We start from the raw sequence: 26,069 nt of genomic DNA on the forward strand, positions 1-26,069 counted from the left end.
TCGGCAGCGCCACAAAAATCCACAAAAATGAAACAGAACAAGAGCGAACTTAAAAAAAACCAAAAAAACAAAAAAAAAACAAGCGAAGCAGCTCAGTGGGGTGGACAGGGTCTTCGGCAGGGGCTGAGACAGAAACCAAGATGATGATAAAAGGGTCCTGGCAACTGCGTTCTGAGAAACAGTTCTTCATTTCCTAGAGGCCCCTTCTTGGCTCACAGCGCCCTGGGAAACTGACGGGAGCCAAGGACCTTCCACTTAGAAGTTCACTCCTTTGCATTGCATGTCTGGGACCTCCAAATACTTCTGAAATCCACCCGTTCTCTGTCTCCTGGCTGAACAGCCTAGGGAAAAACTGAAGGGAATGAAGTCAGGGGAGCAATCAGCTCCCATCACAGCTGGGGGGGGTGGGGGCCGCCCAGGGCACTCCGCTTCCTCACCTGGTGCCGGTGGCCCATTTGCAAAAGCCATGAGACTGCACACTTGTGTATACAGTTTGTTTTAAGTACATACCTTTTGTGCACAATCAAAAGTAAGGGCCCCGGGCGGGATGCGGTGCTGCATGCCTGGAGTCCCAGTGGCTAGGGAGGCCGAGGCAGGAGGATTGTTAGTTTAAAGCCAGCCTCAGCAAAAGGGAGGCGCTAAGCAACTGAGCCAGACCCTGTCTCTCAATAAAATACAAAATAGGGCTGGGGACATGGCTCAGTGGTAGAGCGCCCCTGAGTTCATTCTCGGGCACCAAAAAAAAAAAAAAAAAAAAAAAAAAAAGTTAGGGATGCAGCCGAGGCTGAGCCCTTGTCTAGCATGCGCATGGGCCACAGGGCCCGGGGTTCCATCCTGGTGCGTGCGTGCGTGCGTGAGCGCGCGCGCACACACCCACCCGCAATGAAATAAAGACACAGAAGCATCCACATTATTTGTAGCTTTATTAAATTTTTTACCTACTAAAAAAAGAGATTACAAAAAAAGAATACTTCATTTAAGTGTAATACTGTCTTTATGGACGTACCGTGGTCAGAAAGTGAAATCAAAGCTCACGAATACACGTGGTGAGAGGGCGGCCGAGAGGCGGATGACAGCAAGGGCTGGTGTGAGGGGCTGGCGCTCCTGGGCCAAAGGGGCGTTTCCAGGAGCTTCCAATAGAGCACCTTGCTGGTTCCGGGCACTGGCGCCAGAGCCCCGAGGCCGAGGTCTTCCATCACACCAGCAGCCCTGCCCGCGGCCTCGGCTCTCTCTCCGGCTTCTCACACACGCTCAGGCCACCATCCTCCCATTCTGTCTTGGGCCATCGGAGCCTTCTTTCCATTAAAGTCAAAACAAGCCGCACTACATCAAGCCAAGAAACCTACTTTCCTAGGAGCGCAGCCAGCTCTGGGCTTTACTCCATGAACCTGTGCGCTCCTGGGGCTTCCTCTGTCCCGCTGGGCCCAGGCGAGAAGGCAGGCCAGGTCTCTGGTGGGGATCTGACTCCCCCAGCAAGGCGCACTGGGAAGCCTGGGAGGCCCTTTCTTTTTCCTGCTTACAGAGGAAAGGAACAGGAAAGAAAACCACGTTGAGATTCAGGGGACAAAACAGACCCAGAAGGAAATCGTAAGCCTCTCTGGCGAGCCCTGTTTCCAGCAGGCTGTGTTCCAGGCAGCTCCGGAAAGTCTCTAGTTGGTTTTTAAAAAAAAAAAAAAAAAAAAAAACCAGCTGGCTCCTGTTTGGTTTTCGGCACAGGCCTGTCTCTTTAAGTCTGCTCCGGGAGTCCTCTGGGGGCAGCCAACTTTTAATTGTGTACACATGGGGTTTTTGGAGCTTGCCCTGTGCTTTGCCAACAAGCACATACCCTGTTTTCTTTCCTTTGAGGAGAGAAATTCTGGAGACCTGCAGAGAAAGGAGGGTCCTGTGACCATGGTTCTGGGCACTGGATGCAGCAGTCACTCTGAGAACTGGATCTTTTTCTTTCAACTGTAGGATTTTCCAGGAAACTTGCTATGTGCCAGGGCCTGCAGGGACGGGATGGACTTCTGGGTCATTTCTCCTTGTGAACTGGTTACCTACAAGTCAGAGGCTCTGAGGACATGAGCCCCAGGGTAGAGTCCCCCAACTTGAGTTGGGGTGACTGTGGTAGAGGCAGCAAGAAGACAGAAGAAGAAAGGGCTGTGCTTTCTGCTCCGGGTGATGTGACAGGGACAGATCTATTTTGTGAAGCAACCAGAAGAAACGTCCCCCAAGAAAGCCCTCTGACAGTGGGAAGCGTGGCGACTATTACAAACCAGTCAAATGTGGGGGCGAGGGTGGTGGGCAAAGCCACTTGTGACGACCCTGCGTTTTAACATCAGGATTAAAAGGAAAACACGCAATTCCAGTGACTTTCAAGTTTGGCAACACACAGTATGATGGTGCCCCTCCCCCGACAATGATTCAAAAATATAAAAATTTTCCCTCCTCCGCCCATAATTGCCGGCTGATTGTTCTCGATGTTCTTCATAAAACCCACACCCCAGCCATCAGCCACTGGCGCCGGTTTATACAAGAATTTAGCTTTGGTCTGTTCTGAAACGGAGTCCCCGGGGGCTGTCCACGTCCTGGGCCACCCCAGGGAAGGAGGGAAAGCTGTTTGTCTCTGAGACTCGGCCTGGGGGAGTGGGCGGAAGCCAGAGGAGAGCGGGGCAGAGAGGAGACCCGGCTGGCTGGCTGGCTGGCTGGCTGGCGGGGCTGCGGTGGGGGAGGCTCAGCCTCCCTCCCTGGACTACTCTTCCGCAGAGGATGACGCGGCGCTCTCGTCATCTGACATCGGGGCAAACTGGAACGAGAAGCGGAGTGCTTTTTGTCTGGAGTTATTTCAGATCCATTGGGGTTAGCCCTGTGGATGTGGTGGGCGAGCCTGCGGGAGGTGTGGCCCTCAGCTTCAACTAGGGATGTCTTGAAGAAGGTGGGAGAGGATTGTCATGGGGGTCAGGGATGGAGGGGAATGAAGGGAGCAGGCGGGTCAGAGAGCTAGGTCCCAGAGGCTGTCAAGAGGCAGCTGGAGGAACAGTAAGTGCAAAGGTCCTGGGGCAGAAACGGAGGAGCTGCCATACAGGTACCATGGCAGGAGTCGGGGAGGGTGGCTGCCTCGGGCTCCCAGGAGGTGGGAGGGTTGAGTGGAGGGAGATGCCCGTTCCAGTGTTCACAATGGCCTCTGGCTGCTGTGGGGGGGGCAGGCTGGAGGTGGGGACTTGGGGGAGGCCCGAAACTGGGGACCAGGGTGGACGAAACTGCAGTGAATGGTCCATATGTATGGTGATGGATTAGGGTTTGTCCCTCAGGGGTCTTTGGGGACAGGGCCACAGGTCCAACAGCAGGAGCATGAAGGACTCCGTGGGTCCCCATAACTCCTACCTTCTAGTTGGAAACAGGCCTCCAGCTGATCTCCAGCAGGGCAGGGCTGAGGCCTAGGGAGCAGGTCGGGGGGCACTTGGGATGAGGTGGAGATAGATGGTTCCTCTGGGCGGTCACTGCTCTGGGCTCCTTGGGGAGTGCTCTAGTCTATTTTTCTTTCTGGGGGTGGAACCCAGGGCCTCGTGCATGCTAGGCAGGCACTATTGCTAAGGTGCCCAGACTGGCCTCAAACTTGCAATCCTCCTGCCTCAGCCTCCCAGGTTGCTGGATTATAGGTGTGTGCCGCTGTGCCCGGCTCAGTCATTTTTTTTTTTTTTTTTTTTTTTTTAAACAAGATTTTCACAGTCAAATAAGAAAAGTGGAGTTACACAGAGTTAGGTTTCTTTACAGTGAGATTTTCTAGGACCTTTAATATGCTGACGTGCTGGAGTCTAAGCCAAAGTCCTCACTGTGGCCCATCCTGGTCTTCCAGTCTGCCATATCACCTGGGCTCCTTGATGCTCCTCAGATGCACCAGGCGTGTTCCTGCCTCAGGGCCTTTGCACTGGTTGTTGCTCCTGCCTAGATGGCTGCCTGACTTGCTCCCTCACTTCTTTAAGTCCTGGCTGAAATGTCACCTCTTTGCTGAGACCTAAAATAGCTCCTTCATTACTAGCCATCTCTCATTTCCTTTCAGTAATAACCACCTGGTTATTACACACTGATTTGCTTATGGTGTCTCTTACTAGATTGCATACTCCTGGAAGACAATGTCTTTTTCAGTTCTGTTTACTGCTGTGACCATCAGAACCTAGGCACTCAGGAAACACATTCTCCAAGTTATACTGTGATGTATGACTTTTTTGTTTGTTTGAAACAGCATCTTGCTATGTTGCCCTGGCTGGCCTTGAACTCCTGGGCTCAAGTGATCCTCATGTCTCAGCTTCCCATACCTTATGATTTCATGGGGAGGGGGTGCTGGGATTGAACTCAGGGGTGCGTTAATACTTAACTACATCCTCAGACCTTTTCATTTTTTATTTTGAGACCAGGTTTGGCTAAGTTGTTGAGGCTAGCCTCGAACTTGCGATCCTCCTTCCTCAGCCTCCCCAGCCACTGTGATTACAGGCAAGTGCCATGAACCTGGCTCACTACACCCTCTTCACACACTCCTGTCCCCTCCCAGAGCCCCCCTTCCCTGCCCGCCTGAGACTCACCGAGCACTTGATGTTCATGCGAGAGTACAGCATGGACGCGATCTCGCTCTGCCCAGCGTCCAAGGCCACCATAAGGGCAGTGCTCCCATCCTGCAAGGCAGCCATTGCTGTGTTATGCCCTGCGTTCCAGTCCACCCTCCCGGGGGAGCACCTGCGTGGACACTCACGCGGTCAGTGAGAGAGATGTCACAGCTGGGCACGGCCAGCAGCAGCCCTGCGATCTCCTTGTGGCCGTGCTCGCAGGCGCACATGAGGGCTGTGGAGCCATCCTCGTCCTGCACGTTGACATCCGCCTCACAGGCCAGGAGGGCTCTGACCACGTCCACCCGCCCGTGGCTGACCGCCAGCATCAGGGCTGTCTGCCCCGCCTGGGCAGGGAGTGCAATCAGTCCATGTGGGACCAAGGCACGACACCCCAGCTCCAGAACCTTCCGGGGCTCCCAAGTGCTCCCTGCTGAGCGCCCCACTGGCTGCCTCTCAAACACCCTCCACATCCTTGGGGTCCTGGCTCCTCTACTCTTTTTGTTTTGCAAGGGGCAGTGCTAGGGATGAACCCAGGGCCCCTGGGCTGCATGGCAGGTCAGGAAGAGCAGGGCTCTGCAGCGAGACGCCCAGTTCAACTCCCACCTCCTTGACTTTGACCTTGAGGAGATGGGGCAGCTCCTCTCAGGTATCCTGGCCAGTGGAGGGGCACCCGTGTGCAGGGAGGTCACAACCGGGCATGGCACACCCCAGAAGCTACCCAGGCCTGGGGAGGCCAGGGGCCTGTACCTGGCTGGCTTTGGCGTTGACGTCTCCAAGTCGGAAGAGCTGGATGACAGTCTCGATGTCATCCTGGGTCTTCAGGGTGGCCAGGGCGGTGAGCATGATGGGGCTGTAGCCCGCGCGGTTCTGCTTGTCCACCTGGCAGACACCTATGGGTGGGTGGGGAGGGCGGGAAGGGCGGATGATGGCCTCTGCCATTGGACTGGGAGGCTGGCTTGCTCCAGGGGTGAGCGCTGGCGCAGGTCTCCCCTCTGGAAGTCCTCCCTGCCCCAGGGGTATCCACGCCACCACACGCCATTACTGAGGGGGACATTATGAACAAGGCCTCCTCCGTCAGACTGGAGGCCTCAGGCTGGCATCCACATTAGGGCTGCCAGCAGACCTCCCGTTTCTGCAGTAGCGGGTGGAACGAGGGGGGGCTTCGCGGCTAAGCCTCGTCCCCAGAACCAGGGGGGCTGCACCGCTGAGCCTCGTACCCAGTCCCTTTTTTTTTTTCCTGAGACAGGGTCCCCACTAAGTTGCCCAGGTTGACCTCCAACCTGCCCCCGCCTCAGCCCCCGGAGTTTGGGGTCACAGGCGAGAGCCCGGCGCCTGGGAGTCATTCGGCCTTTCACTGGCTCCCATCCCCTCCGCCAGCTCTTCCTCTTCCAGACTGGAGGCTTGGCCTTCCCCCCAGGCTTGGGAGGGCGATCCCCTCCGCCCTGACCCAGGACTGCTTCTCTCCCAGCTCCAAACATAGGCCCCCTCCTTCTCGGACAAGGACTTCAGACATGTCCCCATGATCGGGAGGCCTCCAGACCTCGTGGCCTTCCTTTCTGCTGGTCGAAGGTCTGAGCCTCCTCCCAGCAGGCCGGAGGGTGACGTCAGCGCTGCACGCCCCGCCCACGGAGGGCGGCCCCGCCCCTTCAGACCCGCGCCGGTCCTGCGCTCACCGCTGTCAAGCAGCTGCCGCACCACCGGGAAGTTGGCGTGGGACACCGAGTAGTGCAGCGCCGTGTTGCCGTTGCTGTCGGCGATGTTGACCACGTAGTCCAGCAGCCGCGCGGACATGGCCCGGAACGTGACCAGGTGGCGCCGCACCAGCTCGGGGTGTGCGTCGCTGCGGCAGGCCAGGCGCAGCCACTCCTGCAGCACCGTGGTGTAGGCCACTTTCTAGGTGGGGAGGGTTGTGAGGGGCAAAGGCCGGTGAGGGGAGGTCCCCCGCCCCAGGCGAGCCCCTGCAGCCAACTATGGCGCCCCCGTCCTGCAGGGCTCTGGGACAGTGTGGAGTCCCCTGGGGACTGACGCCCTGTTCCACTAAGACCCTCAGGTGGCGTGTAGACAACATGAGGCCAGGCGCACTCCTGAGGCCGCCGCCTCTACCCTGGAGATAACCTCCAAAGGCAAGGAGCAAGGGAGCCCCTCTCCTCAGACTGCAGAAGTAAGAGGAGCCATAGAACTTGGGCCTCTCTGCCTGCCTGGCCCCTGGCTCAAGTCCCACCCACCAAGGAGCCCTGCTGTAGGTCTCAGGGTCCTCACTAGGCAAATGGAGGCGGGGCACCGAGGGCAAGAAGCCAGGAGCAGTGGGATGGGGTGGAGGGGTTCCACTTAGGCCCCAGGCTCAACTGTACCTACCAGCTCACGCTCTGTGAGGGCATTTGGGTTGCCCAGGTACTTCTCCAGGGCCAAGCAGGCGGAGATGAGGTCTGGGCTCAGCTCCATCCTGTCAGAAGCAAAAAGAGGACATCTGTCTGAGAGGCAGCTCCCGTGGTCTCCTGGGCCATCCTCCATTCCAGCTGGGGAGCTCAGAGGGCCCAGGGCTCTCAATGTGGCACCCAAAAATTCCTGTCAGGGGCCAAGTGAAGGGTGGCACTGCAGACCCTCACCACCAGGGTCACATCACATCCCAAAGGCAGAGGTGGGGAGCACACAGGCTGCAGGAGAAGGGGGACACACGGGCCAGATTATTCCCAATGGCCAGTAGTGAATGGAAGATCTTTCCTGAGGGCAGAAGTTTCATCAGGGAAAAACAAGGAGACATAATAAATAGGATGGGTGGGTGGGCACAAGCCCCAAAGGTGAGTGAGTGGTAAGGATAAACTTTGGCTCCCTAATACTCGCAGCTAGAAAAGCCTTCGATGGCCTCCAGAACCGGAGATGCTCAGAAGGAGAAAGCACTTGTTCACTAATTCAAACTATGGTGTCCATGACTGATAGGTGGCTCCTCAGGGGACCTGGCTGGATCAAGGAAAGAGATTCACCCACCCTTGACCTTGTCTAAGTCTCTCCCACCCGGAAAACTGACCGGATCTCCTCCTCAGAGTTGGATCCCTTGGCCCCCTCGGCTGTGGGTACATGCTGAGATTCCCGAGATAACTGGCCTCCTTGCTGGCTGGTCGTGGCCCCCGCGGTCCCTGGCCTGAGCTCGGGGACCGAGGCCACACTTGGAACCCTGTCTTCGGGCTCTGCGGTCTCGTTCTCTGTGCTGTCGTTGTCTGAGAAGTTCTCTGCTGTGCTGGAGTCTTCGGAGGAGGACTCATACCTGGGGAGGAAGGACAAGTAGGTGAGGAGGCTCGGAGGCCGGGAGGGACTCAAACCTGGCACCTGGCTGTGCTGCGTGAACAGGTGCTGCCCCTCCTTCGGCCCCTGCCCTGGAAGCCTGACTGGCTGTGAGCCTCACCCTGCCTTGCTCAGGACCCTCTGTGCTTCTTGCTGCTTCTGGACAAATTCTAGGCTCCCTGGCCTGTAGCTGGCCGTGTCCTCCATCGGCAGCATCCTCCTGCCCACCCACCTGCCCCTTGCTCCTCACTCTGCTGGCTCCTACTTGTCCTACATGACACATGTCCCCTGCTTCTGGGACTCCCACGGGGTCAGGGCCAGCAGTGCCTCTTCCAAGGCCTCACACCACCAGGAACCCACTCTCAGGGCCCACTGCGCCACTGGATCACTGGAACCCACTCTCAGGGCCCACTGTGCCACTGGATCATGGGCTGCGTCGGCGCGGGGAGTGCAATCAGCACCTCAGGGGCAGGATGGTGCAGGGGTTAGACCAGCCATAAGCTCTGGGGCCAGGACAGACTTCTGGATCACTGTTTTGTGGTCCTGGGGATTGAACCCAGGGGCCCTTTATCTCTGAGCTACACATCCCCAGCCCTTTTTTTATTTTTTTAAGTTTTAAAGCAGGGTCTGGCTAAGTTGCTTAAGGCCTTGCTAAATTGCTGAGGCTGGCCTCCAGCTTGCAATCCTCCTGCCTCAGCCTCCTGAGTCGCTGGAATTATAGGTGTGCACCACCCTGCCTGGCCTCCTGGATCGCTACGTGGGCCCCTGCTAGACACCCAGCTTCCTCAGGCCTGTTTCCTCATCTGCCTATTGTGGTTTGAGTCAATGAATTCACCTAAGAGGGAAAGAGAACGTGTTTACTATGCTCTTTCTTAAGCAGAATGAACTGAACAAATGGTAAGAACGGTGGGACGGGGCTCCTCTCACCCGCCGTTGACGCCCACGAACTGAAGGCTCCTGCGGTGGGCAGCCGCGTCCGTGGGCTCCTCCTTCCGCTTCATGATGGACCGCACTCCCGCCAGGGAACCACCTAGAGGGAGGACTGTGTCATGGAAGGGGCTCGAGCCAGACCCCATCCCAGGTGTCCTGGTCCTGTCCCTCTCCATGGCCACCACCCCTTACCTGTACCCCTGGCCTCCTCGGACTTGCGAGAGGCCACCTGCCTGGCGGGCTCCCTGGTGGTGGGGTCACCTGAGGAGGACACTTGGCCAGCGCTCTTCTCGGACTCTGCCGGGGCAGTGGCAGCAGACCCTGTAGGGGAGGAGGACTCTGCAGGCTCCTGTGGGAGACCTGGAAGGACACAAGATGAGGCGTCGGCTGGGGGGTCACGATCAGCAAATGACAACAGCTGTGACTGTCACTCAGGTCCTGAGCCAGGTGCTCCGATGCGGGCTAAGCCTTGCATTATGTCATCGAATCTTCCCAGTCTGGGGGTTGGGTTATTATGGCGGAGGAAGCGGAGGCATGGAGATTCTTAGAGGAGGGAGGGGCTGAGACAGGAGCTGCCAAGGTCACCCAGCAAGTCCATGGCAAAATCCTACCCTAACCCTAGTCTGCTGCTTGCCCTGCAGCTGATCAGGGACAGGGCCCCACAGTCCCCACCCTGAGGCTGTGCTGAGTATTTCCTACACAGCAGCTTTGATCACAGCCTAGAGCACGGTGGTCAGAGCAGAGACTCCAATTTCTCACCTATGAGCTGTGTGACGTGGGGCAAGTCACTTGACTTGTCTGGTTCTCAAGCAAATGACATTTCCTACCTTGTGGCATCATCACTGTGCAGCCGAAAGACAGCAAAGTGAGGTAGAGGGTTTAGCCAAAGGCTAGCATATCAAGAGCCCTGGAGAGAGATGTGCTAGTTCCAGATGACTCTCAACTTTTTTTCTGGTCGTGGGGACAGAACCCCAGGGGCACTACCACGGAGCCACATCCCAGCCCTTTCTCAAGCAGCGCTGTTTTAGAATTCATTTCATATCCAGCTTTTCTTCATTTCTTCTTTCTTATTTATTAGAACCGTGAACTGCTCCACCCACCCCCAGCCCTTTAATGTTTTAATCTGAGACAGGGCCTTGCAGAGTTGCTCAGGGCCTCACTAAGTTGCTGAGGCTGGCTTTGAACCTGGGATCCTCCTGCCTCAGCCTCCAGAGCTGCTGGGATTACAGGCGTGCACCACTGCGCCTGGCTGTTTCTTTTTTTTGGTGCTTGGGATAGAACCCAGGGCCTTGTGCAGGCTGGGCGAGTGCTCTACCACTGAGTGACATCCCTGGCCTCCTGATTTTCTCTGTCAAACCTTGACAATAAATTCACATTAAACACACTGGGTAGCCCAGTGGAACATGGGGGAGGCAGACAGTCATTCCTGCTCTTCACATGTGGTCTTTATCTGGGTACCGAGGGTTGAACCCAGGGTCACACACCCACCCTATTTATTACTACTTTTTATTTTATAGGAAAAAGAACACAGAATTTATCATCTCCCAGACTTGATATTAGGCATGGTGCTAATCACTAGGAAAATGAAACCAGAAGGGCAGTTAGGAACTTAGACCGTGGGCTGAGGCAGCCCAGGGGCAGAGCGCCTGCTGAGCACAGGGGAGACCCTGCGACCGACTGCCCCAGCCCGCGAGGAAAAAAGAGATTCTAATGTTAAATTTTATGCATATTTTGTCAGTTAAAGCAAATAAAAGGTACCCAAGGAGGATAATGAAGGTGACTTCCTAGGCACAGTCCCTGGGGTCCCTGGCAGCCCAAGCTGGGACAGGGACAGTGGGGAGTTACCACCCCAGCCAGCTGGAGAGGGAACGGAAGTCCAGCCCCCACGGCGCCAGGTGCCACCTCTTGGGACCTGTCCAGGCCCCGGGCCACGTGTGGCCTCCAAGCTGCCACTTCCTCAGGGTTCCCCTTCCTGCCACTGGCCACGGAAGACCAATGCTTGAGTCCCTCTAATAGCTAGAGCTTTCTTTATATACACGGTACGACTTCCTCAGGTCCACATGCGACACTCCAGGCTGGCGCAGAAGGGCGGGGAGGCCCAGCACCGGCCAGGTGGGAGGGCGGGCTGCAGGGGACCTAAGGACCACCACAGTCATCCAGGGTGTGGCCAAGGCCTGCACTCCCAGGGAGCCAAGGCAAGTGCCGGTGGTAACACTTCTCTGATTATTTTCTTATCTTTCTGAAATTTATTTGTTATGCAGTACTGACGGAACCCAGGGCCTCCTGCTTGCTGGGCAAGTACTCTACCACCGAGTGGCCCTGCCGGCCTGATGTTTCCATTTTTTTTTTTTTGGTACCAGGGATTGAACCCAGAGGTACTTAATCACTGAGCCATATCCCCAGCCCTTTTTATATTTTATTTAGAAACAGGGTCTTGCTGATTGCTTAGGGCCTTGCTATGTTGCTGAGGTTAGCTTTGAACCTGGGATCCTCCTGCCTCGGCCTCCCAAGTTGCTGGGATTATAGGCCTGTGGCACGTCTGGCTGGCCTGATATTTTTTAAACCTTGACAATAAATTCACATTAAAGCCAGGTGCAGTGGTGCACACCTGTAATCCCAATCTTTCTATTTATTCTTTATTTTGGTACTGGGGATTGAACCCAGGGCGCATGACCACTGAGCCACATTCCCAGCCTTTTTTTTTTTTTTTAAATTTTTTAAATTTTTATTTAGAGACAGGGTCTCACTAAGTTGCTGAGGCGGGCCTTGAATTTGTGATCCTTCTGCCTCAGCATCCCAAGCCGCTCGGATTACAAGCCTGCACTAGGCCACCTGGCTGTCACTCTCAATCTTAATCTCTGCCCCAGACGCAGGGCTCCTGATTTAAAGTCGTAGAGAAAGAACAGATGAGGAAGAGGAGCATGCTCAGTGAGATCAGCCCCACACAGGCACTAACACGGACTCCTCGCACTGGAGATGCCCGAGTCACCAGATCACAGAGTGCACGAGGCAGGGGCTGGGGGTCAGGGTTTAACAGGGAGAGGGGAACGCTGGAGCCGGTTGGCGGTGACAGCTGCACAGGTACGCTTAAAAATAGTCCAAACAGTAAACTTTTTGTGGTGTATTTTGCCATCATTTTGTGGGGAGGCGTTGCTGGGGACGGAACCCAGAGCTCGGGCGCGCTCGGTGAGTGCTTGCCACGGGGTTCCACCGCCCAGTTCAACTGCTTAAAAATAGAAAAATGTTTCTCAGCTGAGGCCCCCGAAACAGGAGGCTGGGCATCATCCTTTGATCCCCGTTCTGGAACATGCCAAGAACCTCCGAAAGTGGCTCCTGGAGAAACGGACCGGTCTATGGCTCTGACCCCCCAGAGGCGTCTCTTAAACCCACAGGGAGATGCGCACACTCACGGAAACCAGAGAAATGCAAATCCAAACAAAAAGGGGGGAGCGCCGGCACCAGCAGGTGGGCGGAGCGACCGAGGTGGGCGGGGCGGAGGTGAGGCCAGGGTGGAGCGCTCGCCTGGCACCGGAGGCCGGGTTCCATTCCATCCGCAACACAAGAAAAAAATAAATGAAATAAAGGTATTGTGTCCATCTACAACTGGAGGAAAAAAAAAAAGGCTAAAATAAATTAAAAAATAAAAAGAAAGGGGGGTTAACCCAGGCGTGGCGCAGGGATGTTTGCAGAGGCCACCAGACAAGACCCTGAGTGAACCCAGGCTCCCCTGCAGCCTCACCACCCAGGAGGCCAGGGTGAGGGCGGCCCTGAAGGTGGAAGCTTCGCACCACAAGGGGATGAGACGGGAAGAGCGTGGAATCCACCCAGGACAGAAACCTACTCAGCTCATCAAAAGCGACAGACCAGGCTTAAAAACACCAGTGTGTATGGAGAAGGGGCAGGGGTGGGGGATCGCGCGATGGAGGAGCAGCAGCCAAGCCTGCGTGAGGCCCGGGGTTCTGTCCCCGGCACAGGGGAAAAAAAGGGGGGGGAGGAAAAAAATAAGAAAGAGATTTTTGTTTTTCTGAAACACAATACCATTTAAGGAAATTGAACACACACAGGGCATATTTTTCAGAGACACCAAATATCTAAATAAGCTTCTGGAAGGTGGAGTACCAGGAATGATAGTGAATGGGCGGGGAGGGCCTGGCAGGCTGATATGCTCCTGCAGACCCGGCTACTTGGGAGGCTGAGGCTGGAGACCCACAAGTTTGAGGCCAGCCTGGCAACTTAGTGAGACCCGTCTCAAAATAAAAAGGCTGGGAATGTGGCTAAGTGGCAGAGCACCACGTACCATGTACAAGGCACTGGTTTAATCCCAAGTACATTAAAAAAAAAAAAAAAGGTAGTAGTGGAATCGATGGTGGGGGTGGAGGTTCCTGGATGGCACAGAGAGACTAAGCAAGTTGTGGTCTGTGGGCTTTTTACCTTTTTTTTGTACCGGAGATTGAACCCAAGGCACTTAACCACTGAGCCATATCCTCAGCCCCTTTTTAATATTTTATTTAGACAAGGCCTCACTATGTTGTTAAGGCTGGCCTTGAATTTGATCCTCCTGCGTCAGCCTCCTTAGCTGCAAGATTACAGGTGTGCATACAGCACCCGGCACACTTGTTCACTCATGTATCACTCATGGCCGCTGCTGCACCTGGAGATGGCAGGAGGAGGCACTGAACCCATTCAATGTAGATATTTAATATGTGGGTTTTTAAATATCAAATACATGTCAATGAGGCATGGACAACAGAACCGAGACAGGCGAGCTGATGTGACAGAGAAGGTCAAGTGTGGAAAGCTGCAAAGTGCTGAGGGTGGAGAGGAAGGAGAAGAAATACTCAGGCAAAACGGGACCAGCAGGAGGGCTGCACGAGGGGAGAATCAGGTTAGCTCCATGCTGGAGGATGTCTCCAGCTGCCTTTTCTTAGGGACAGGCTTCTGGAAGGGTGTTTTCAGGGGCCTTTAAGTTCGTTATTGAATTACTTTACATGCCCATGGCCTGGCACTCTGCCTACACTTGATTTAAAGTTCTAAAAATTAACCTTGGGCCAGGCATGGTGGCCCAGCTCCTTGGGAGGCTGAGGCAGGAGGTTCACGAGTTTGAGGCCAGCCTCAGCGAGGTAGTGAGGCCTTAAGGAACTTAGTGAGATCCTGCCTCAAAACAAAACAAAAGGGCTGGGGGTGTGGCTCAGTGGTGAAGTGCCCCTGGGTTCAATGGTTCAATACCAAGTACCTAATAAAAACTTGGGAGGCTGTAGTTCAGCGGTACAGCACTTACCTAGCATACACGAGACCCTGGGTCCCCCCCCCCAGCACAACAGAACAAGAAAAGAGAAAATGATACAGGTGTTAAAAATAGTATGTCCAAAGAATGGACACAAAGAGAAAATGCTCCTAGGATAATGTTAAACCAAAGGCAGCATGTAAGTGTTGGCTTTGAGAATCACGGGCAATCCTTCACCTGGGCCTGTAAGACGAGGACTAAAAACCAACACTTCAGGTTATTGTGAATTCAAAGGAATAAAATTAAAATATGAAAAAGGCATCAAATATGCCCTGGCATGCTGGCATTTTTTTTTTGGCAGTACTAGGGATGGAACCAGGGGTGCTCTACCATGAGCTGCATCCTCAGTCCTTTTTACTTTTTTAACTTTTTATTTTGAGACTGGCCTCAAACTTGCTATCCTCCTGCCTCAGCCTCCCAAGCAGCTGGGATTGGAGTGACTGGCTCCATTCAACACTTTGAGGAGCCCGAGTCCTTCCTCACCTCAGGGCCTTTGCCCTGGCTCGGTCCACGCCCAGAACACTCTTCTCTACTCCTCTGCCCACCTGGCTCCTCCTTTCCCTTCATATCTTGGTTGGAAGATGCCACAAGGCCTGGAGGTGACCTTGCTCCCTACCGCGTGCCCTGGGCCCTGCTGGCCATCTGACGGGATTTCCACCCTCTTCCTTTCTTGCAGTGCTGGGGAGGGAACCCAGCACTGGATGCAAATCCCAAGCGGCAACCACCGAGCCACGCCCCTGGCCAGGGCTGAGGCTCGAGTGTTGTCAGGAGCCCGGTTTGCAGAGGGGGAACCTGAGGCACCCAGGGGTCAAACAGCATGCTGCAGGGCATGGAACCAGGGGGCAGGGAAACCAAAAGTTGAACCCAGGCCATCACCCTATCCAACTGTCACCAGTTCCACGTCTTCACTGCTTTGCTTCAAACACAGGAATTCCCTGAAATGACATTTCTAATCGTTTCCTATTTACTGCAGTCTGTTTTTTATCCATGGAAGGGGCTTTTACATCTGTCTAGTTCACAGCTGCTTCCCAGTGCCTATAATAGTAGGCACATAGTAGGCACTCCATAAATGCCTGCTAAATGAGATGATATTGAAATGAATACATGTACTCCAGTTCTGCCCAAGCGAGGCAAAGACTGAGGTTGGCTGCAGCAAGAGGGAGTGGAGGAAGACATGAGGAAGGACTTCCAGGGGCAGCCGCTTACACAGGAAGTGGACAGCACTATGTCTGTATGTCCTGCGTGCAGGATGTCCCATGGCTGCCCTGAGAAGCATGTCTGGAATGGAGGGTGCCTCTCAGAGATTCCGAGGCTGGGCTGGGCGGTACCTCTGGCTGAAAGCCAGAGTCGCAGGGCCGGGTGTTTGGATGGACACGGAACAGAGGAGTGGTGTCCAGAGCTGGCCAGGAACAACACAGGGAAGCGAGAAAACACAGCTGGGCCCCTGCCCTGCGGACGTTGGCCAGGCTCTGGCTGGCTGACCCTGCAGGCGGGAGGAGAAGCCGGGACCCACCTTGGAGCCCTGCCCCAGGTTCAAGCTGGCCTGGGCTCAGATCCCAGCTCAGCTGCTTCCTGGTTGTGTGACACAGGGTAAGGGAACTAAGCCTCAAGTGCCCCAGCTACAAACATGGTTGACCTGGGAATTAAGCAAAAAGTACTGATTGGGCGCTTACTGTATACGTGAATTCACGAGGGTTTCGGAGGTGGGACCCAGTACTGTGCTACTTCACCGAGAGGCAGCCAAGGCCCAGAGAGGTGATACCGCACACCCAGGTCACACAGCAGGAAGTGAAACTTGAACCCAGGGCGTTGGGCTGCACATCCCGTCTCCAGCCCCTCCTTGGTCGAACCACTTAGCACAGCACTTAGCTCTCCTTGGCGGGTCCTCAATGAAGAACAGCTGTCCTTGTTATGAATCATCTGGTAGCTTCCCCCAGGGCCCTCGGGGCAGCAGTGGCCGGGCAGCTGATGTTCTGCACACCCAGCACCCGCTTTCCTGGCACGAGGACTCAGCCCTTCTTCTGGGGCACCCCCTTCCTCCCTTAAAGACCACAGAGCTTGGGTGGGGTTTCTCTTCCTTCAGGATCCAGGATTAGGCAGCGAAGGGAGCGGTGATCAGCCCAGTCAAGGAAGGCCACCCCTGGGGCTTTCACTGGCACTATCTGAACTAAGGTGCTCCCTTTTCACTGAGCGGGAAGGTCAGAGTCCTGGAGTGACAGGGCCCCCTTCCTTTGCCCATCTGAGAGAGAAACCCCCAGAGCACACAGGACAATGACAAGAGGATCAGATTCCTGATGGCGTCTGAGCACCTGGATCCAGCTAGACCTGAGGCTGCTGGTTATATGAACAACACGTTTCCTTTACCAATCAGAGATGGAGTCCTCCACTTACTGAATAAACCAGGAGGGGTTCTGCCTTGCTAACCCGCAGACTTACAGACCTGCTCCACATAACTACCGTTCCAACATTTACCATGTGCCACCCAGAAGGTAACTCGCTAGACACCCAGTTCCTCTAGTGGTCTCTACAGCCCTTAGGTCAGTGGCACAGTTCTCTCTCTTTCCTGGAAGAAAAGAGGAGCCTCAGAGAGCTACAAAGATGTGGCTGGTGAAAGGCGGGCAGGGCAGGGCCCTGCCATTCGGAGGGTGCGGGATGAACCAGGGGGAGATGGATCCGCACGACGCGCCGCTGCCCACTACTCACCTGGCGCCCCCTCGCAGCTTCGCTCCGTGATGCTGATCTTCTTGACTACGTGGACGTTGCTAGGGGACGCGGTGGGCACCGGGCACATGGTCTCCACCACCTCGTGGCTGCGGAACACAGTGGGGTTCTCTGCTCCGCCCGAGGTCGCCAGGGCCCTTAGCCCGGCTCCATAGGGCTCCAGGCTCTGGGCTCGCTGCGCAGGGGCCCCGGCAGCCGTGCTGGCCACCACCTCTACCTCGCGCGGCGCCTCCACCACCCGGACAGTGTCCACTCGGACCGGGCTGTCCGGCGGGGGCCAGGCCTGGGGCTCGGCCTGCCGCGCCTGCGCCGCCTGCAGCTCCTGCAGCGCCTTCTTGAGCTGCGTCTCCAACACTGCGATCTTGGCGGCCAGCGCGGCCTCCCCGTCCGGCACGCCCAAGTCCCGCTCGCGGACCCAGGTGCCCACGCTCCGGGTCTCCAGCACCACCGGGTCCTCAGGCGGCTCCGGGAGGTCCAGGCAGAGCTCGCCGCGGCCGCGGCCCCCCGCGGGGTGGCCCAGGAACTTCTGGCTCTTGAGCTGCACGGAGAGCTGCCGCTTCTCCTCCTGCAGCACCGACAGCTTCACCTGCAGCACGGGGATCAGCTTCACCTGCTCCTCCAGCTGCCTCAGCTTCCGCAGGGCGCCGGCCATCTGCTCCCGCACGTGCGCCAGGTGCCCGGCGCTGGGCGGCACGGGTGTGGACAGTCCCGAGCTTCGCGGCGTGGGCGGCGGCAGCCCCACGCCCACCAGGGAGCCGGTGGAGCCCGCCGCGCTGGGGGTCAGGGAGCCCAGGCCGGGCGGCGCGGCCGCCTGGTCCTCCAGGCGGCGACGGGCGTCCAGCAGCGTGCGCTCCACGCGCGGGTTGAAGCCGGAGCGCGTCTCCAGGGCGCCGTACTGCGGGTAGAAGCCACGGCCGCAGAAGGAGTAGGCCGAGTGGCGGCTGTCCGCGCTGGCGTTGGAGCACAGCGACTCGGTGGACGTCCACCAGGAGCCAGGGCCGCGGGGCAGTGAGCCCAGGCGGGGACGGCGCTGCACGGCCACCCGCCGCAGCGTGTGGCCCTTCTCAATGTCGTCCACGTACTTGAGGAAGTCCAGGTCCAGGCGGTAGCCATAGGGCGTCTCCACCGAGTACGGGGGGTCGGGCTCCTTGGCAGGGAAGGCGGGTGGGGAGGCTGGGCCCGGGGTCCCTGGGTGGGGAGAAATGCCAGCACCTCTCAGCACTGCTGTCCCCTGCGGGGCCCAGGCTGATGCCCGGGAGGGCCGGGTTCCACCACCCAAAGACTGGAGCCCACCTGGCGTCCCGCAAGGACTCCACACCAGCAAGGGCCCGCTCACCCCTCAGGCCTCCCAGGGCAGGGCTGAGCACCCTGGGACTCAGGGTCACCTCCCTGACCAAGACAGAGGGCCCAACATGCCTCCCTCTCAGGTCCCCAGGTAGGACTGTGTCTCCCATTCAAACTCTCCCAGGGCAGGGCTGAGCGCCCCTCCCCACAGCAGGAAAGGGCTCCCCATCTGACCCCTCTGTGCTGGGCCCTGTCCCTCCCAACCCCCCAGCACAGGGCTTTCGGGCCCCTTCAAACTAACCCCTTCCCAGCAAGACCGTTCCTTTCTTCAGACCCGGACCCCGGGGTAGGGCTGTACCTCCCCCCAGACCCCCAGTGCTGGACCATGTCCCCTCACAAGCCTCCCAAGACAGGTCACCATCTCCCCCTCAGATCACCTCTTGGTCCTAGCAAGATTCTGTCTCCTCCCTGAAATCCTCCCAGGCTGGGCCGTGGCCTCCCGCTCAGACCCTCCAGGACAAAACCTGGCTTTCCCCACCAGACCTCCCAGGGAAGGGCCCTCTTCCCCAAGCCCCCTGACCTGGGAAAGGGGCTGGCACATGCAGGACTTGGGCCATCCTCTTGTCTGCAGTTGCTCCTCAGGAGTCTCGTGGGGGACAGTGAGTCAGACTGCCTGCAGCTTTGGCTGAACCTTACCTGGGGAGAGGGGGCGATGGAACAGGGCTCAGGAGGCGTCTGCAGGGGAGGGCACACGTGGCCGCACAGTGGCCCCACCCAGGCCTGGGACCCTCTCACAGGCACACACCCAGCCTAGCCAAGGAAAGGCCTAGAACAAAGAAAGCAAACCTAAAGCCTGTGTGCACATCTGTCCAGCCCCTGGACGGGCTCCAGCTGTTCCCACAGCCCTGCCTCCACACGGCCCCAGGCTGGGGGCCCCAAGCCTGACAGCCCCACCCTTCCTGTACCCCCTCTCCTCAGCCCAGGCCTGGAGCTGGCCACAGAAAAAGATGGGGGCTACGATGGACAGGCTGGGGTACTAACGGGGACAGCCTTCCTGCAAGCATCTAAGGAGACAGGGCACAGGGGTAGGGGACCCCTAGGCGACCCCAGAGCAGAGAGTCCTGATGGGGGGTAGGGAAAGTGGGAGGCATGAAGCCCTTCCCCTTTATGGAAACAATTTTCTCTAAAAATAAACAGTTTCGCTGCCGGGCTACACAGAACTTCCTGCCCCCCCAGGATGTGTCCGGGCTTGGGGGCGCAGCAGGGATAGAGGGCTGGGGCGGAGGCCCGGGAAGCCATGGGGTGGAGGGGAGGAAGTAAGAGGGGGCAACTGGAGGCTGCAAAAGGGAGGGACAATCAGGGCTTCTCACTAACAACCCCCCAGTCCTGGAGACCAGCCAGGGCCCTTTTGTCCCCAAAATCCTGCCTGAACTTGGCCAGTTCTTTCTGCTGTCTGACTTCTAGCCACCTTGCTGCAGAACCCTTAGCCCCATCACCAAAGTGTACCCTTTCTGGCATCAGGGTACCCGGGCAATGGGTACCTGGGCAGATGGACCAAGTGGGGCACCTGTGGGGCATGAAGGCGGGATCGGGGTTCCAGGGACTGCTGAGTACGTCCTCTTGTCCTGTCTTGTTTAATCTCTCTCCACGTCTCTCTCTCTCCACTTTTCTCTGCTTGTTTCTCCACGTCTCTGTCTCTCTGAGTCTCTCCACTTCTCTCTGTCTGTCTCCACGTCTCTGTCCTTGCTTCACTGACTTTCCACACCTGGAACACAAGGTCACCAGTTGTAGGAAATTTGGTTTTCCATCTGTCTGCAGCCTCACCCCTGTGAGCAACAGGAAGTTGATCCAAAATATTTTCTGGGGACCTAAGAGAGACCCAGAGGCAGGGAACTGGATTGATATAGCCTGGAGGTGGAGCAAATAACACCAACAACTATAATAATAGTAAGACCCATTCTTCTAATTGTCATGACAGCCCCATTAGGCCGGTACTTATCATCCTGGTTTACAGATGGAGAATCTAAGGGACAGAGACAGGTGCAGTGACTTGTCTGGGGTCACCTGTGCAGCGGGGAAGAGGTTAAAGTTGCTTGAACATAAGCCCAGCAGTACCCATCAAGCCACTCCCGCAGACTCTACACCCCTCTACCCATCTCTGAGACATGGAGGTCTGCGGGGCTCCAGTCATCTGACCACCTTCCATGGCCACAGAAGAGAAGAGATGTTGGGGGTGTGGGGTGGTGGCATGCTGGTGGCTGATTCTCACTGTAGGACTCCTGGGGAACGGGAGGGGAAGACAAGGCACTCGAAGAAGGGTCAGGTGGGGGAGCTCAGGGAAGGGGGACAGGGGTCTCCCTAAAGTGCCTCCCTGAGAGTCTGGATATCTCTGGAGTTTTCCTGCCCCTCTCACCGCCCCAAAGTTGGGGGTGAGGATACCCCGCCCCATGAAGGGAGGGGCGGGGCCTGCGGGGTCCCAAGCTAATGGCAAACAGCTGCCGCTCCCCACGCCCGCCCAGCCGCCAGGCCGAGGCCCAGTCCGGCCGGACGCCCGGCCGCCTTCCCGCCGCCTGGGGCCTGGCCCCGCCGCAGAGGGCGGGAGGAGGGACAGAACGGCGGGAGGGCAGGACAGGGGCAGAGAGCGGGAGCGAGGGCGAGGGGCAGGAGGGAGGCAGGGGTGGGGGAGAGCGACAGGGGGCGGTGGAGGGATGGAGGTAGATGCGGGAGGAGGGAAGGCGGGCTAGGGTCAAAGACCGGGAGGGGACAGGGGCGCGGGACCAAGATGCGCTAAGTCGGGAAAGTTTGGGACAGCCGAGGTTGGAGGCAGTGGCTCCGAAGGAACCGGAGCTGGAGGTGGGGAAGGGATCACACGCGAACCCGAACCCGAACCCGAACCCGACTCGAACCCGACCCACCCCGGCTCCTACTCGCCTGGCGCGCTCCGGCCGCCGCCGTCCCAGCGTCCAGCCGCCCGTGCGTCCTCCGCGCGCCGCCGCCCGGCCGCCCGGCCCTCGGGGCGGCCCCGCCCCGGCCCCACCCCCAGCAGGCCCCGCCCCCCCGGGCGCCCCAGGCCACTGGGGTCAGGGGAAAGGCAGGGTGGAGGGGTGGACGCGATCCCACCTGCACTGCAGGCGTGTGAGCACGTCGGGGGCGCCGGCCTCGTCCCCCTTTGCCCCGGCCAGGAGTCCCAGGGGCAGGATTCCCCACCGCGGGCCTCCCCCGCCCTCTGCATCTGGGCGGCCGCGGGGGGCGGGACGACGGGAGGGGGCGGGGCTGGCCGGGGCCCGGCTCGGGGCGGGCGCGGCGGCGGCGGCGGCGGGAGGTCACCCTTCCCCCCCAAGCAGGGCTGGAAGAGGCCCAGCGCAGGCCTGGTACACGGTGGCGTGACCATCGCAGGCTGGGAGGGGGGCTGCTTTAGCGCGAGGCTGCATAGGCGGCGGCTAAGGCCTGGGCGCGAGTCCAGACCTGGACTCCAATCCCAAGCTCATCCATCATTTTGCACTGAGCCCAAGTTTCCCCATCTGCAAAATGGGGCTAATCATGTCGCCAACCCGGCAGAAATGTTGAAAAGATTCTTTAACCACTCGGCAGGAGCCCAGTGGAGGTCCCTCAGTAAAAAGGCCCATAAGTGGGGTGGCCACATTTTTTTTTTTTTTTAACTTTAAAAATGTTTCACCTTGCTGGAACTGAACCTGGGACCTCATGCATGCTAGGCAAATGCTCTGCCACCTGCATTTCCGGAAGCCATATAGTACCTGTAGCACTCGATGAGGAGTTGGTATGTGTTGTTAATATTCCCAGTGGACTTGTGGATTATTTGTGTTGCTTTCCCCACTAGAATGTCAGCTTCACCAGGGCAGTCACCACTGTCCCCAGCACCCAGGTGGTTTTTAGTGTCTCAGTGGATGTCATAGGACATGTAGATGTGAGGGGATGAACTATACACCCATGACCCATCCCCCAGTGACCACATCATATAGGCTGCATATAAAAACCTTTTAAATTAAAAAAGATAGGGAGCATCAGTGCACACAGACAGGAGCAGACAGACAGGGGCAGAGGGCCCAATCCCAAATACAGTGTGGGCACCCTGAGGCTGAGAGGGCAGTAGGGGTGACTCCCAGCAAGTCAGACAGCTGGGGCTGGGTGGTGGTCCTCTGGGCTCAGAGGTCTGTCCTCCGAAAACTTGCTCTGTTCAGAGAGTTCCTGCGAGGAACAAGGTTAGTCAGCATGTGTCCCCAGCAGGGCCCCAACCCCGCAGTGCTCCCTCGTCCACATCCTCTTATGCCACTGCCTCATCCTCTTCCAAAGATCTTTAAGGATCTCTCCTGCCCCTTTTATCTTCACCCTGATCTGGCTGTGGGACTTGCAGATTCTTGGAATCCGCAATGGGAGGTATGAATCCTGCCCATTTTACAGATGGGGAAACGGAGGCTCTGATAGCTGAAGACACATGACAGGGACACGGCCGCCCAGAGCCTGCTCTGCGTTTGCACACATGGATGAGTGTGCAAAGCTGTGAGTGCGGGTGTTGCTATGTGCCTGTCCTGGCCAGGCTCCACCTGCCCTGTGTAGGGTGGGGGCCCGGGTTGGGCACCTGAGGCTGACTGGGGGCGGTGCCAGCAGCTGGGGCAGGCGCTGGGTGAGCAGGGGCTGCAGCGCTTCCCGCAGGCGGCAGTAGTGGCGCTCCAGTTCACGGTGGTACTCCTTCTGGTCCGGCCCAATCAGGGCTTTGTTCTTCCGCAGCGCATCCTCACACCTGAGGGCCAGATGGCAGAGGACGCTCAGCAGAGAAGGCAAGACCGGATGTGAGGGCATCCCTGGGGGCCTAGTGTGCAGAGGCCCACAGGGGGGTCAAGCAAGCTGAGGAGAAGCTGTCATCGGGAGCCGGTGGACAGGGGTTCCAGGGGGGCCAGTTGAGCAGAAGAGCCAGGATGGGGGCTGCAGGAGCCTCCAAGAGTGTCAGACCTACTTCTTGCAGAAGTCCTTGAAGCAAAGCCGCAGTTTGTTATGATGCCGGAAGAGCTTGGGGTCTTCTGGGATCTCTGCCAAAAATACCTGAGCCACCTCTAAGGGACCCTGCAGGGTGAGAGGGACCCATGAGGGTGTCTGTGTGGTGCCTAGAATCCCCCTGGCAGCCTGCCTCCCCTCATACAGCCATGCCTGATTCACGGTGGGCCCCACGGAGCCCTGCAGCACCATCTGTAGCATCTTGGCATCTGGAGGGTCCTGTTCAGTGGCGAAGGCCAGCTCCCGAGTCTTCTTCTGCATGTCCTCAATGGCCACCTCCACGGGCGTAAGCACTGTCTGCAGGGTGAGGAAAGGTGTGCACTCGTGCTGGGGCCTGATGGTGTCCTGACCCAAGTCAGCCCGAAGAAGCTGGGATCCCGGTGGGGGCAGAGTGTTCAAGAGGCTAGTACTAAACAGGTCCTGGGGGCTTCTGCCTGCTGGGCTCTGCCAGGTTCAGGGTTCTGGCTCAGCTGCCTTTGAACCTGGGGTGTTGCCATGGTTGGGGTCCATGGTTAGGTCTGGTGCCTAGTTCTGGGTCTCTTTGTCTGGGGTCTCCAGGCCTCCCTGGGTCTGGAGGTAGAGTTTTGAGTATGGAGGTCAGTTCGAGGTACCCTGGCCTCTCCAAGCCAGTTCTGGGCTACCTGAGCCTCTGCCTGGATCTAGGTTCCCTGGACTTACAGGTTGGCACTTCTCCTCCCTGGGTCTTCCCTGATCTGGGATCCCCCATGCCATACTCACCCCACCCCCGTGTCTGGGATCGCCAAGCCAACTCGGGTCTAGGCTCCCTACACCTTCCTTTCCCAGGGCCTCCCCATCTGATGCCCCCCACCCCCACGCCTGGTGTCCACCCACCTCCTCCCGGTGGCACACGCGGATGCGTGTCTTGATGTAGGGGAAGGCGTGCTCAGTGCTGAGCAGCGTCTTCCGCTTGTGCTGCTCAGACAACTCCCCGTGCGCGCGCCCGTCGGGCGTGAAGGGCGTGCAGAACAGGAAGGCGCGCAGCCCGTAGTTGCGGTCGAAGTAGGTCACGCGGTCTTTGAGCTCGTACGTATCGAAGTGCGGTTCCACATAAGTGATCTGGATGTAGGCCTGGGTGCAGGTGGGGTGAGGAGGGTTCCACAGCCCCAACTCAGGCACCTGGGCCGGGCTTGGTGAAGAGGGCCCTGGCCACCCTGGGTCTGGGGGCTTAGATTCTAGGCATTCCAGGTCTTCCTACAAGTGGGTGACCTGAACTTCCCTGAGGAATAGGATCTGGGCTCCCCTAGGGAAGTAAGTTTTGGAGTTGTTTAAGATAAATAGGATTGTAGGGTCTCTGGTAAATAGTATTTGGAATTTCCTTTTACAAAGAATTTTGGGGGATGGTTGAGAGACCCACCTTCTGTGGATCCAGCTTGGACTTGTCGACAGGGTTAGAATCTTTGATGATCTCCACCACGTCGTCCCCAAACCTCTCTGTGTAGAATTCCTGGGGACGTGGGGCTGACTCATATCTGCATGGTTGCAGCCCCCCTCCGGTCCCCAGGCAGCACAGTGCCCTGTCCCAGCCACCCCCACAGAGCCTGGACTTGCCTCCAGCCGGTGGGAGATCTCGGCCAACTTGGTGATTGAGGGCTCCTTGTACACAAATTCCTGCTCATCCAGGTCCCCAAAACGTGCGCCATAGAAGCCCACTCGGAAATATGTCCCGAATACACGCTGGGGCTGGGAGAATGGGGTTTTGTTGCCTGAGAGGCATCTCTGGAGGCCTCCCTAATCCAGAGATGGGTGTCCTTGTGCCCCGCCAGGCAAAATGCACAGGGAAGCAAGACAGGGGTGGGGAAGACATTGGCATGGACAAGGGGGACCCCCAAGGCCATTGGGGGGTTATGAGGACCTCAAGAACATCCAGTCGTGAGCACAAGCAGGGGACCCTGAGAATTTCGGGGCACAGACCTGGACCACAGCCATCTGCTTGTACCCCTGATCCTGTCTGCCTTCCCTGAGTTGTCATCTCACTTAGCACACACCCCAAACTTCCGTTCTGCCTGCCCACCCTATGCAGTTCTTCACCGTCTGATCCCAAGACCAAATTAGGACCAGGGCTGTACTGCTCACACCTGGGTCCTGATGCCCATGGGGCAGGTATACAGCAGGTGCTATATCAATGCCTGTATGGCTGAGGGGTAATCTGGTTGCTTTTTGCTTTGGGACAAAGGCTCTGGCTGCATTGTTCTAGGACATTCCCTCCTGCCCAAGCCTGATGTTTTTAGAAGGAGGAATCCTTCTTCACCCAGAGAATACCACCTCCCCCGGGAAAGGAAGTGGGGTGCTCTATTCACTCACCAAGGCAGATCCAGGCAGGGCGGGGCAGACATGGTGGGACCGGAGGTGTGGGGTGGACAGAGAGAGACAGTCATGGCAGAGGTCAGATGTCGCCCCCCCTCCCCTCGGGTCCTGGTTATGCCGCCCTGAGGATCACTCCATGGGCAGAGAGATCAGGGCTTTGGGAAGGGAGGGGCCCCCACCCAGCACGCCTGCCAGGACTCTGGGTTCCTGCCATCTTTGGCCAGAAAATTCTCCCTAAACTAGGAGATGCCTAAAAATAGAAGGAAGAGGCGGGATTGGAGGGGGGCATGAACCAGAGATGAGGAGCAGAGGTCCTGCAGGAAGCTGGGAGTTGGGGAGGCAGGACAGAGACACTTAGAAAGGGACAGCCAGAGTGACAGGCCAGAGACAGCTGGGGAGAGATGGAGGGAGAGACACAGGCAAAGGCTGAGAGAGGGCGGAGGGAGACCCTACCCACTCCCCCCACACCCCCTTCCCTGCCTGCGGGAAGGGTGTCTCTAGAGAGCTACCAGCTGGGTGACTCACAGACTGCCCTCCAGATTGGGGGCAGGGAGGGGACAACTGGGGAAAGGGGGGAAGTTGAGGGGGTGCGTCATCACCCACAGAGCCTGGGCTGCCCCAGTGGTCAGTGGTCCCGCTCTTCTTGCGCCCCC

At 57.6% G+C, this 26,069-nt stretch overlaps 2 protein-coding genes across 10 annotated transcripts in view; both read right to left on the reverse strand.

Annotated features, from left to right (window-relative positions):
* Positions 1 to 904: 904 nt before the first annotated feature.
* KANK2 (KN motif and ankyrin repeat domains 2) lies at positions 905 to 21,167 on the reverse strand. 3 transcript variants are annotated; one of them, XM_079114696.1, is made up of 13 exons: positions 21,013 to 21,167; positions 19,649 to 19,846; positions 18,662 to 18,777; positions 16,780 to 17,985; positions 8,985 to 9,152; positions 8,790 to 8,892; positions 7,609 to 7,845; positions 6,939 to 7,026; positions 6,257 to 6,476; positions 5,331 to 5,473; positions 4,727 to 4,927; positions 4,560 to 4,649; positions 905 to 2,785 (listed from the first exon to the last, which is right to left on the reverse strand). In XM_079114696.1, exons 3-13 carry the CDS (start codon positions 18,696 to 18,698, stop codon positions 2,732 to 2,734), a joined length of 2,547 nt encoding a protein of 848 aa, XP_078970822.1. In that variant the 5' UTR covers positions 18,699 to 18,777; positions 19,649 to 19,846; positions 21,013 to 21,167; the 3' UTR covers positions 905 to 2,731. The 3 variants fall into 3 exon arrangements, with proteins under 3 accessions (XP_078970822.1, XP_078970820.1, XP_078970821.1); XM_079114694.1 differs by having other exon boundaries at positions 19,623 to 19,846; XM_079114695.1 differs by having other exon boundaries at positions 19,623 to 19,846; positions 20,997 to 21,079.
* An 896-nt stretch (positions 21,168 to 22,063) lies between these two features.
* The window catches only part of DOCK6 (dedicator of cytokinesis 6), a 51,173-nt gene continuing 47,167 nt past the window's right edge, over positions 22,064 to 26,069 (reverse strand). For 5 of the 7 annotated variants that reach the window (XM_079114649.1, XM_079114648.1, XM_079114647.1 and 2 more), the window contains 7 exons: positions 24,661 to 24,786; positions 24,467 to 24,556; positions 23,944 to 24,180; positions 23,245 to 23,388; positions 23,054 to 23,160; positions 22,679 to 22,840; positions 22,064 to 22,287 (listed from right to left, as the gene is read on the reverse strand). In XM_079114649.1, the coding sequence (XP_078970775.1) occupies positions 22,245 to 22,287; positions 22,679 to 22,840; positions 23,054 to 23,160; positions 23,245 to 23,388; positions 23,944 to 24,180; positions 24,467 to 24,556; positions 24,661 to 24,786 (909 nt within the window). In that variant the 3' untranslated portion in view covers positions 22,064 to 22,244. The other 2 variants (XM_079114651.1, XM_079114650.1) reach the window with 2 other exon arrangements.

Source organism: Sciurus vulgaris (genome assembly GCF_902686455.1).
Source record: "Sciurus vulgaris genome assembly, chromosome: 16".
Taxonomy (NCBI): domain Eukaryota; kingdom Metazoa; phylum Chordata; class Mammalia; order Rodentia; family Sciuridae; genus Sciurus; species Sciurus vulgaris.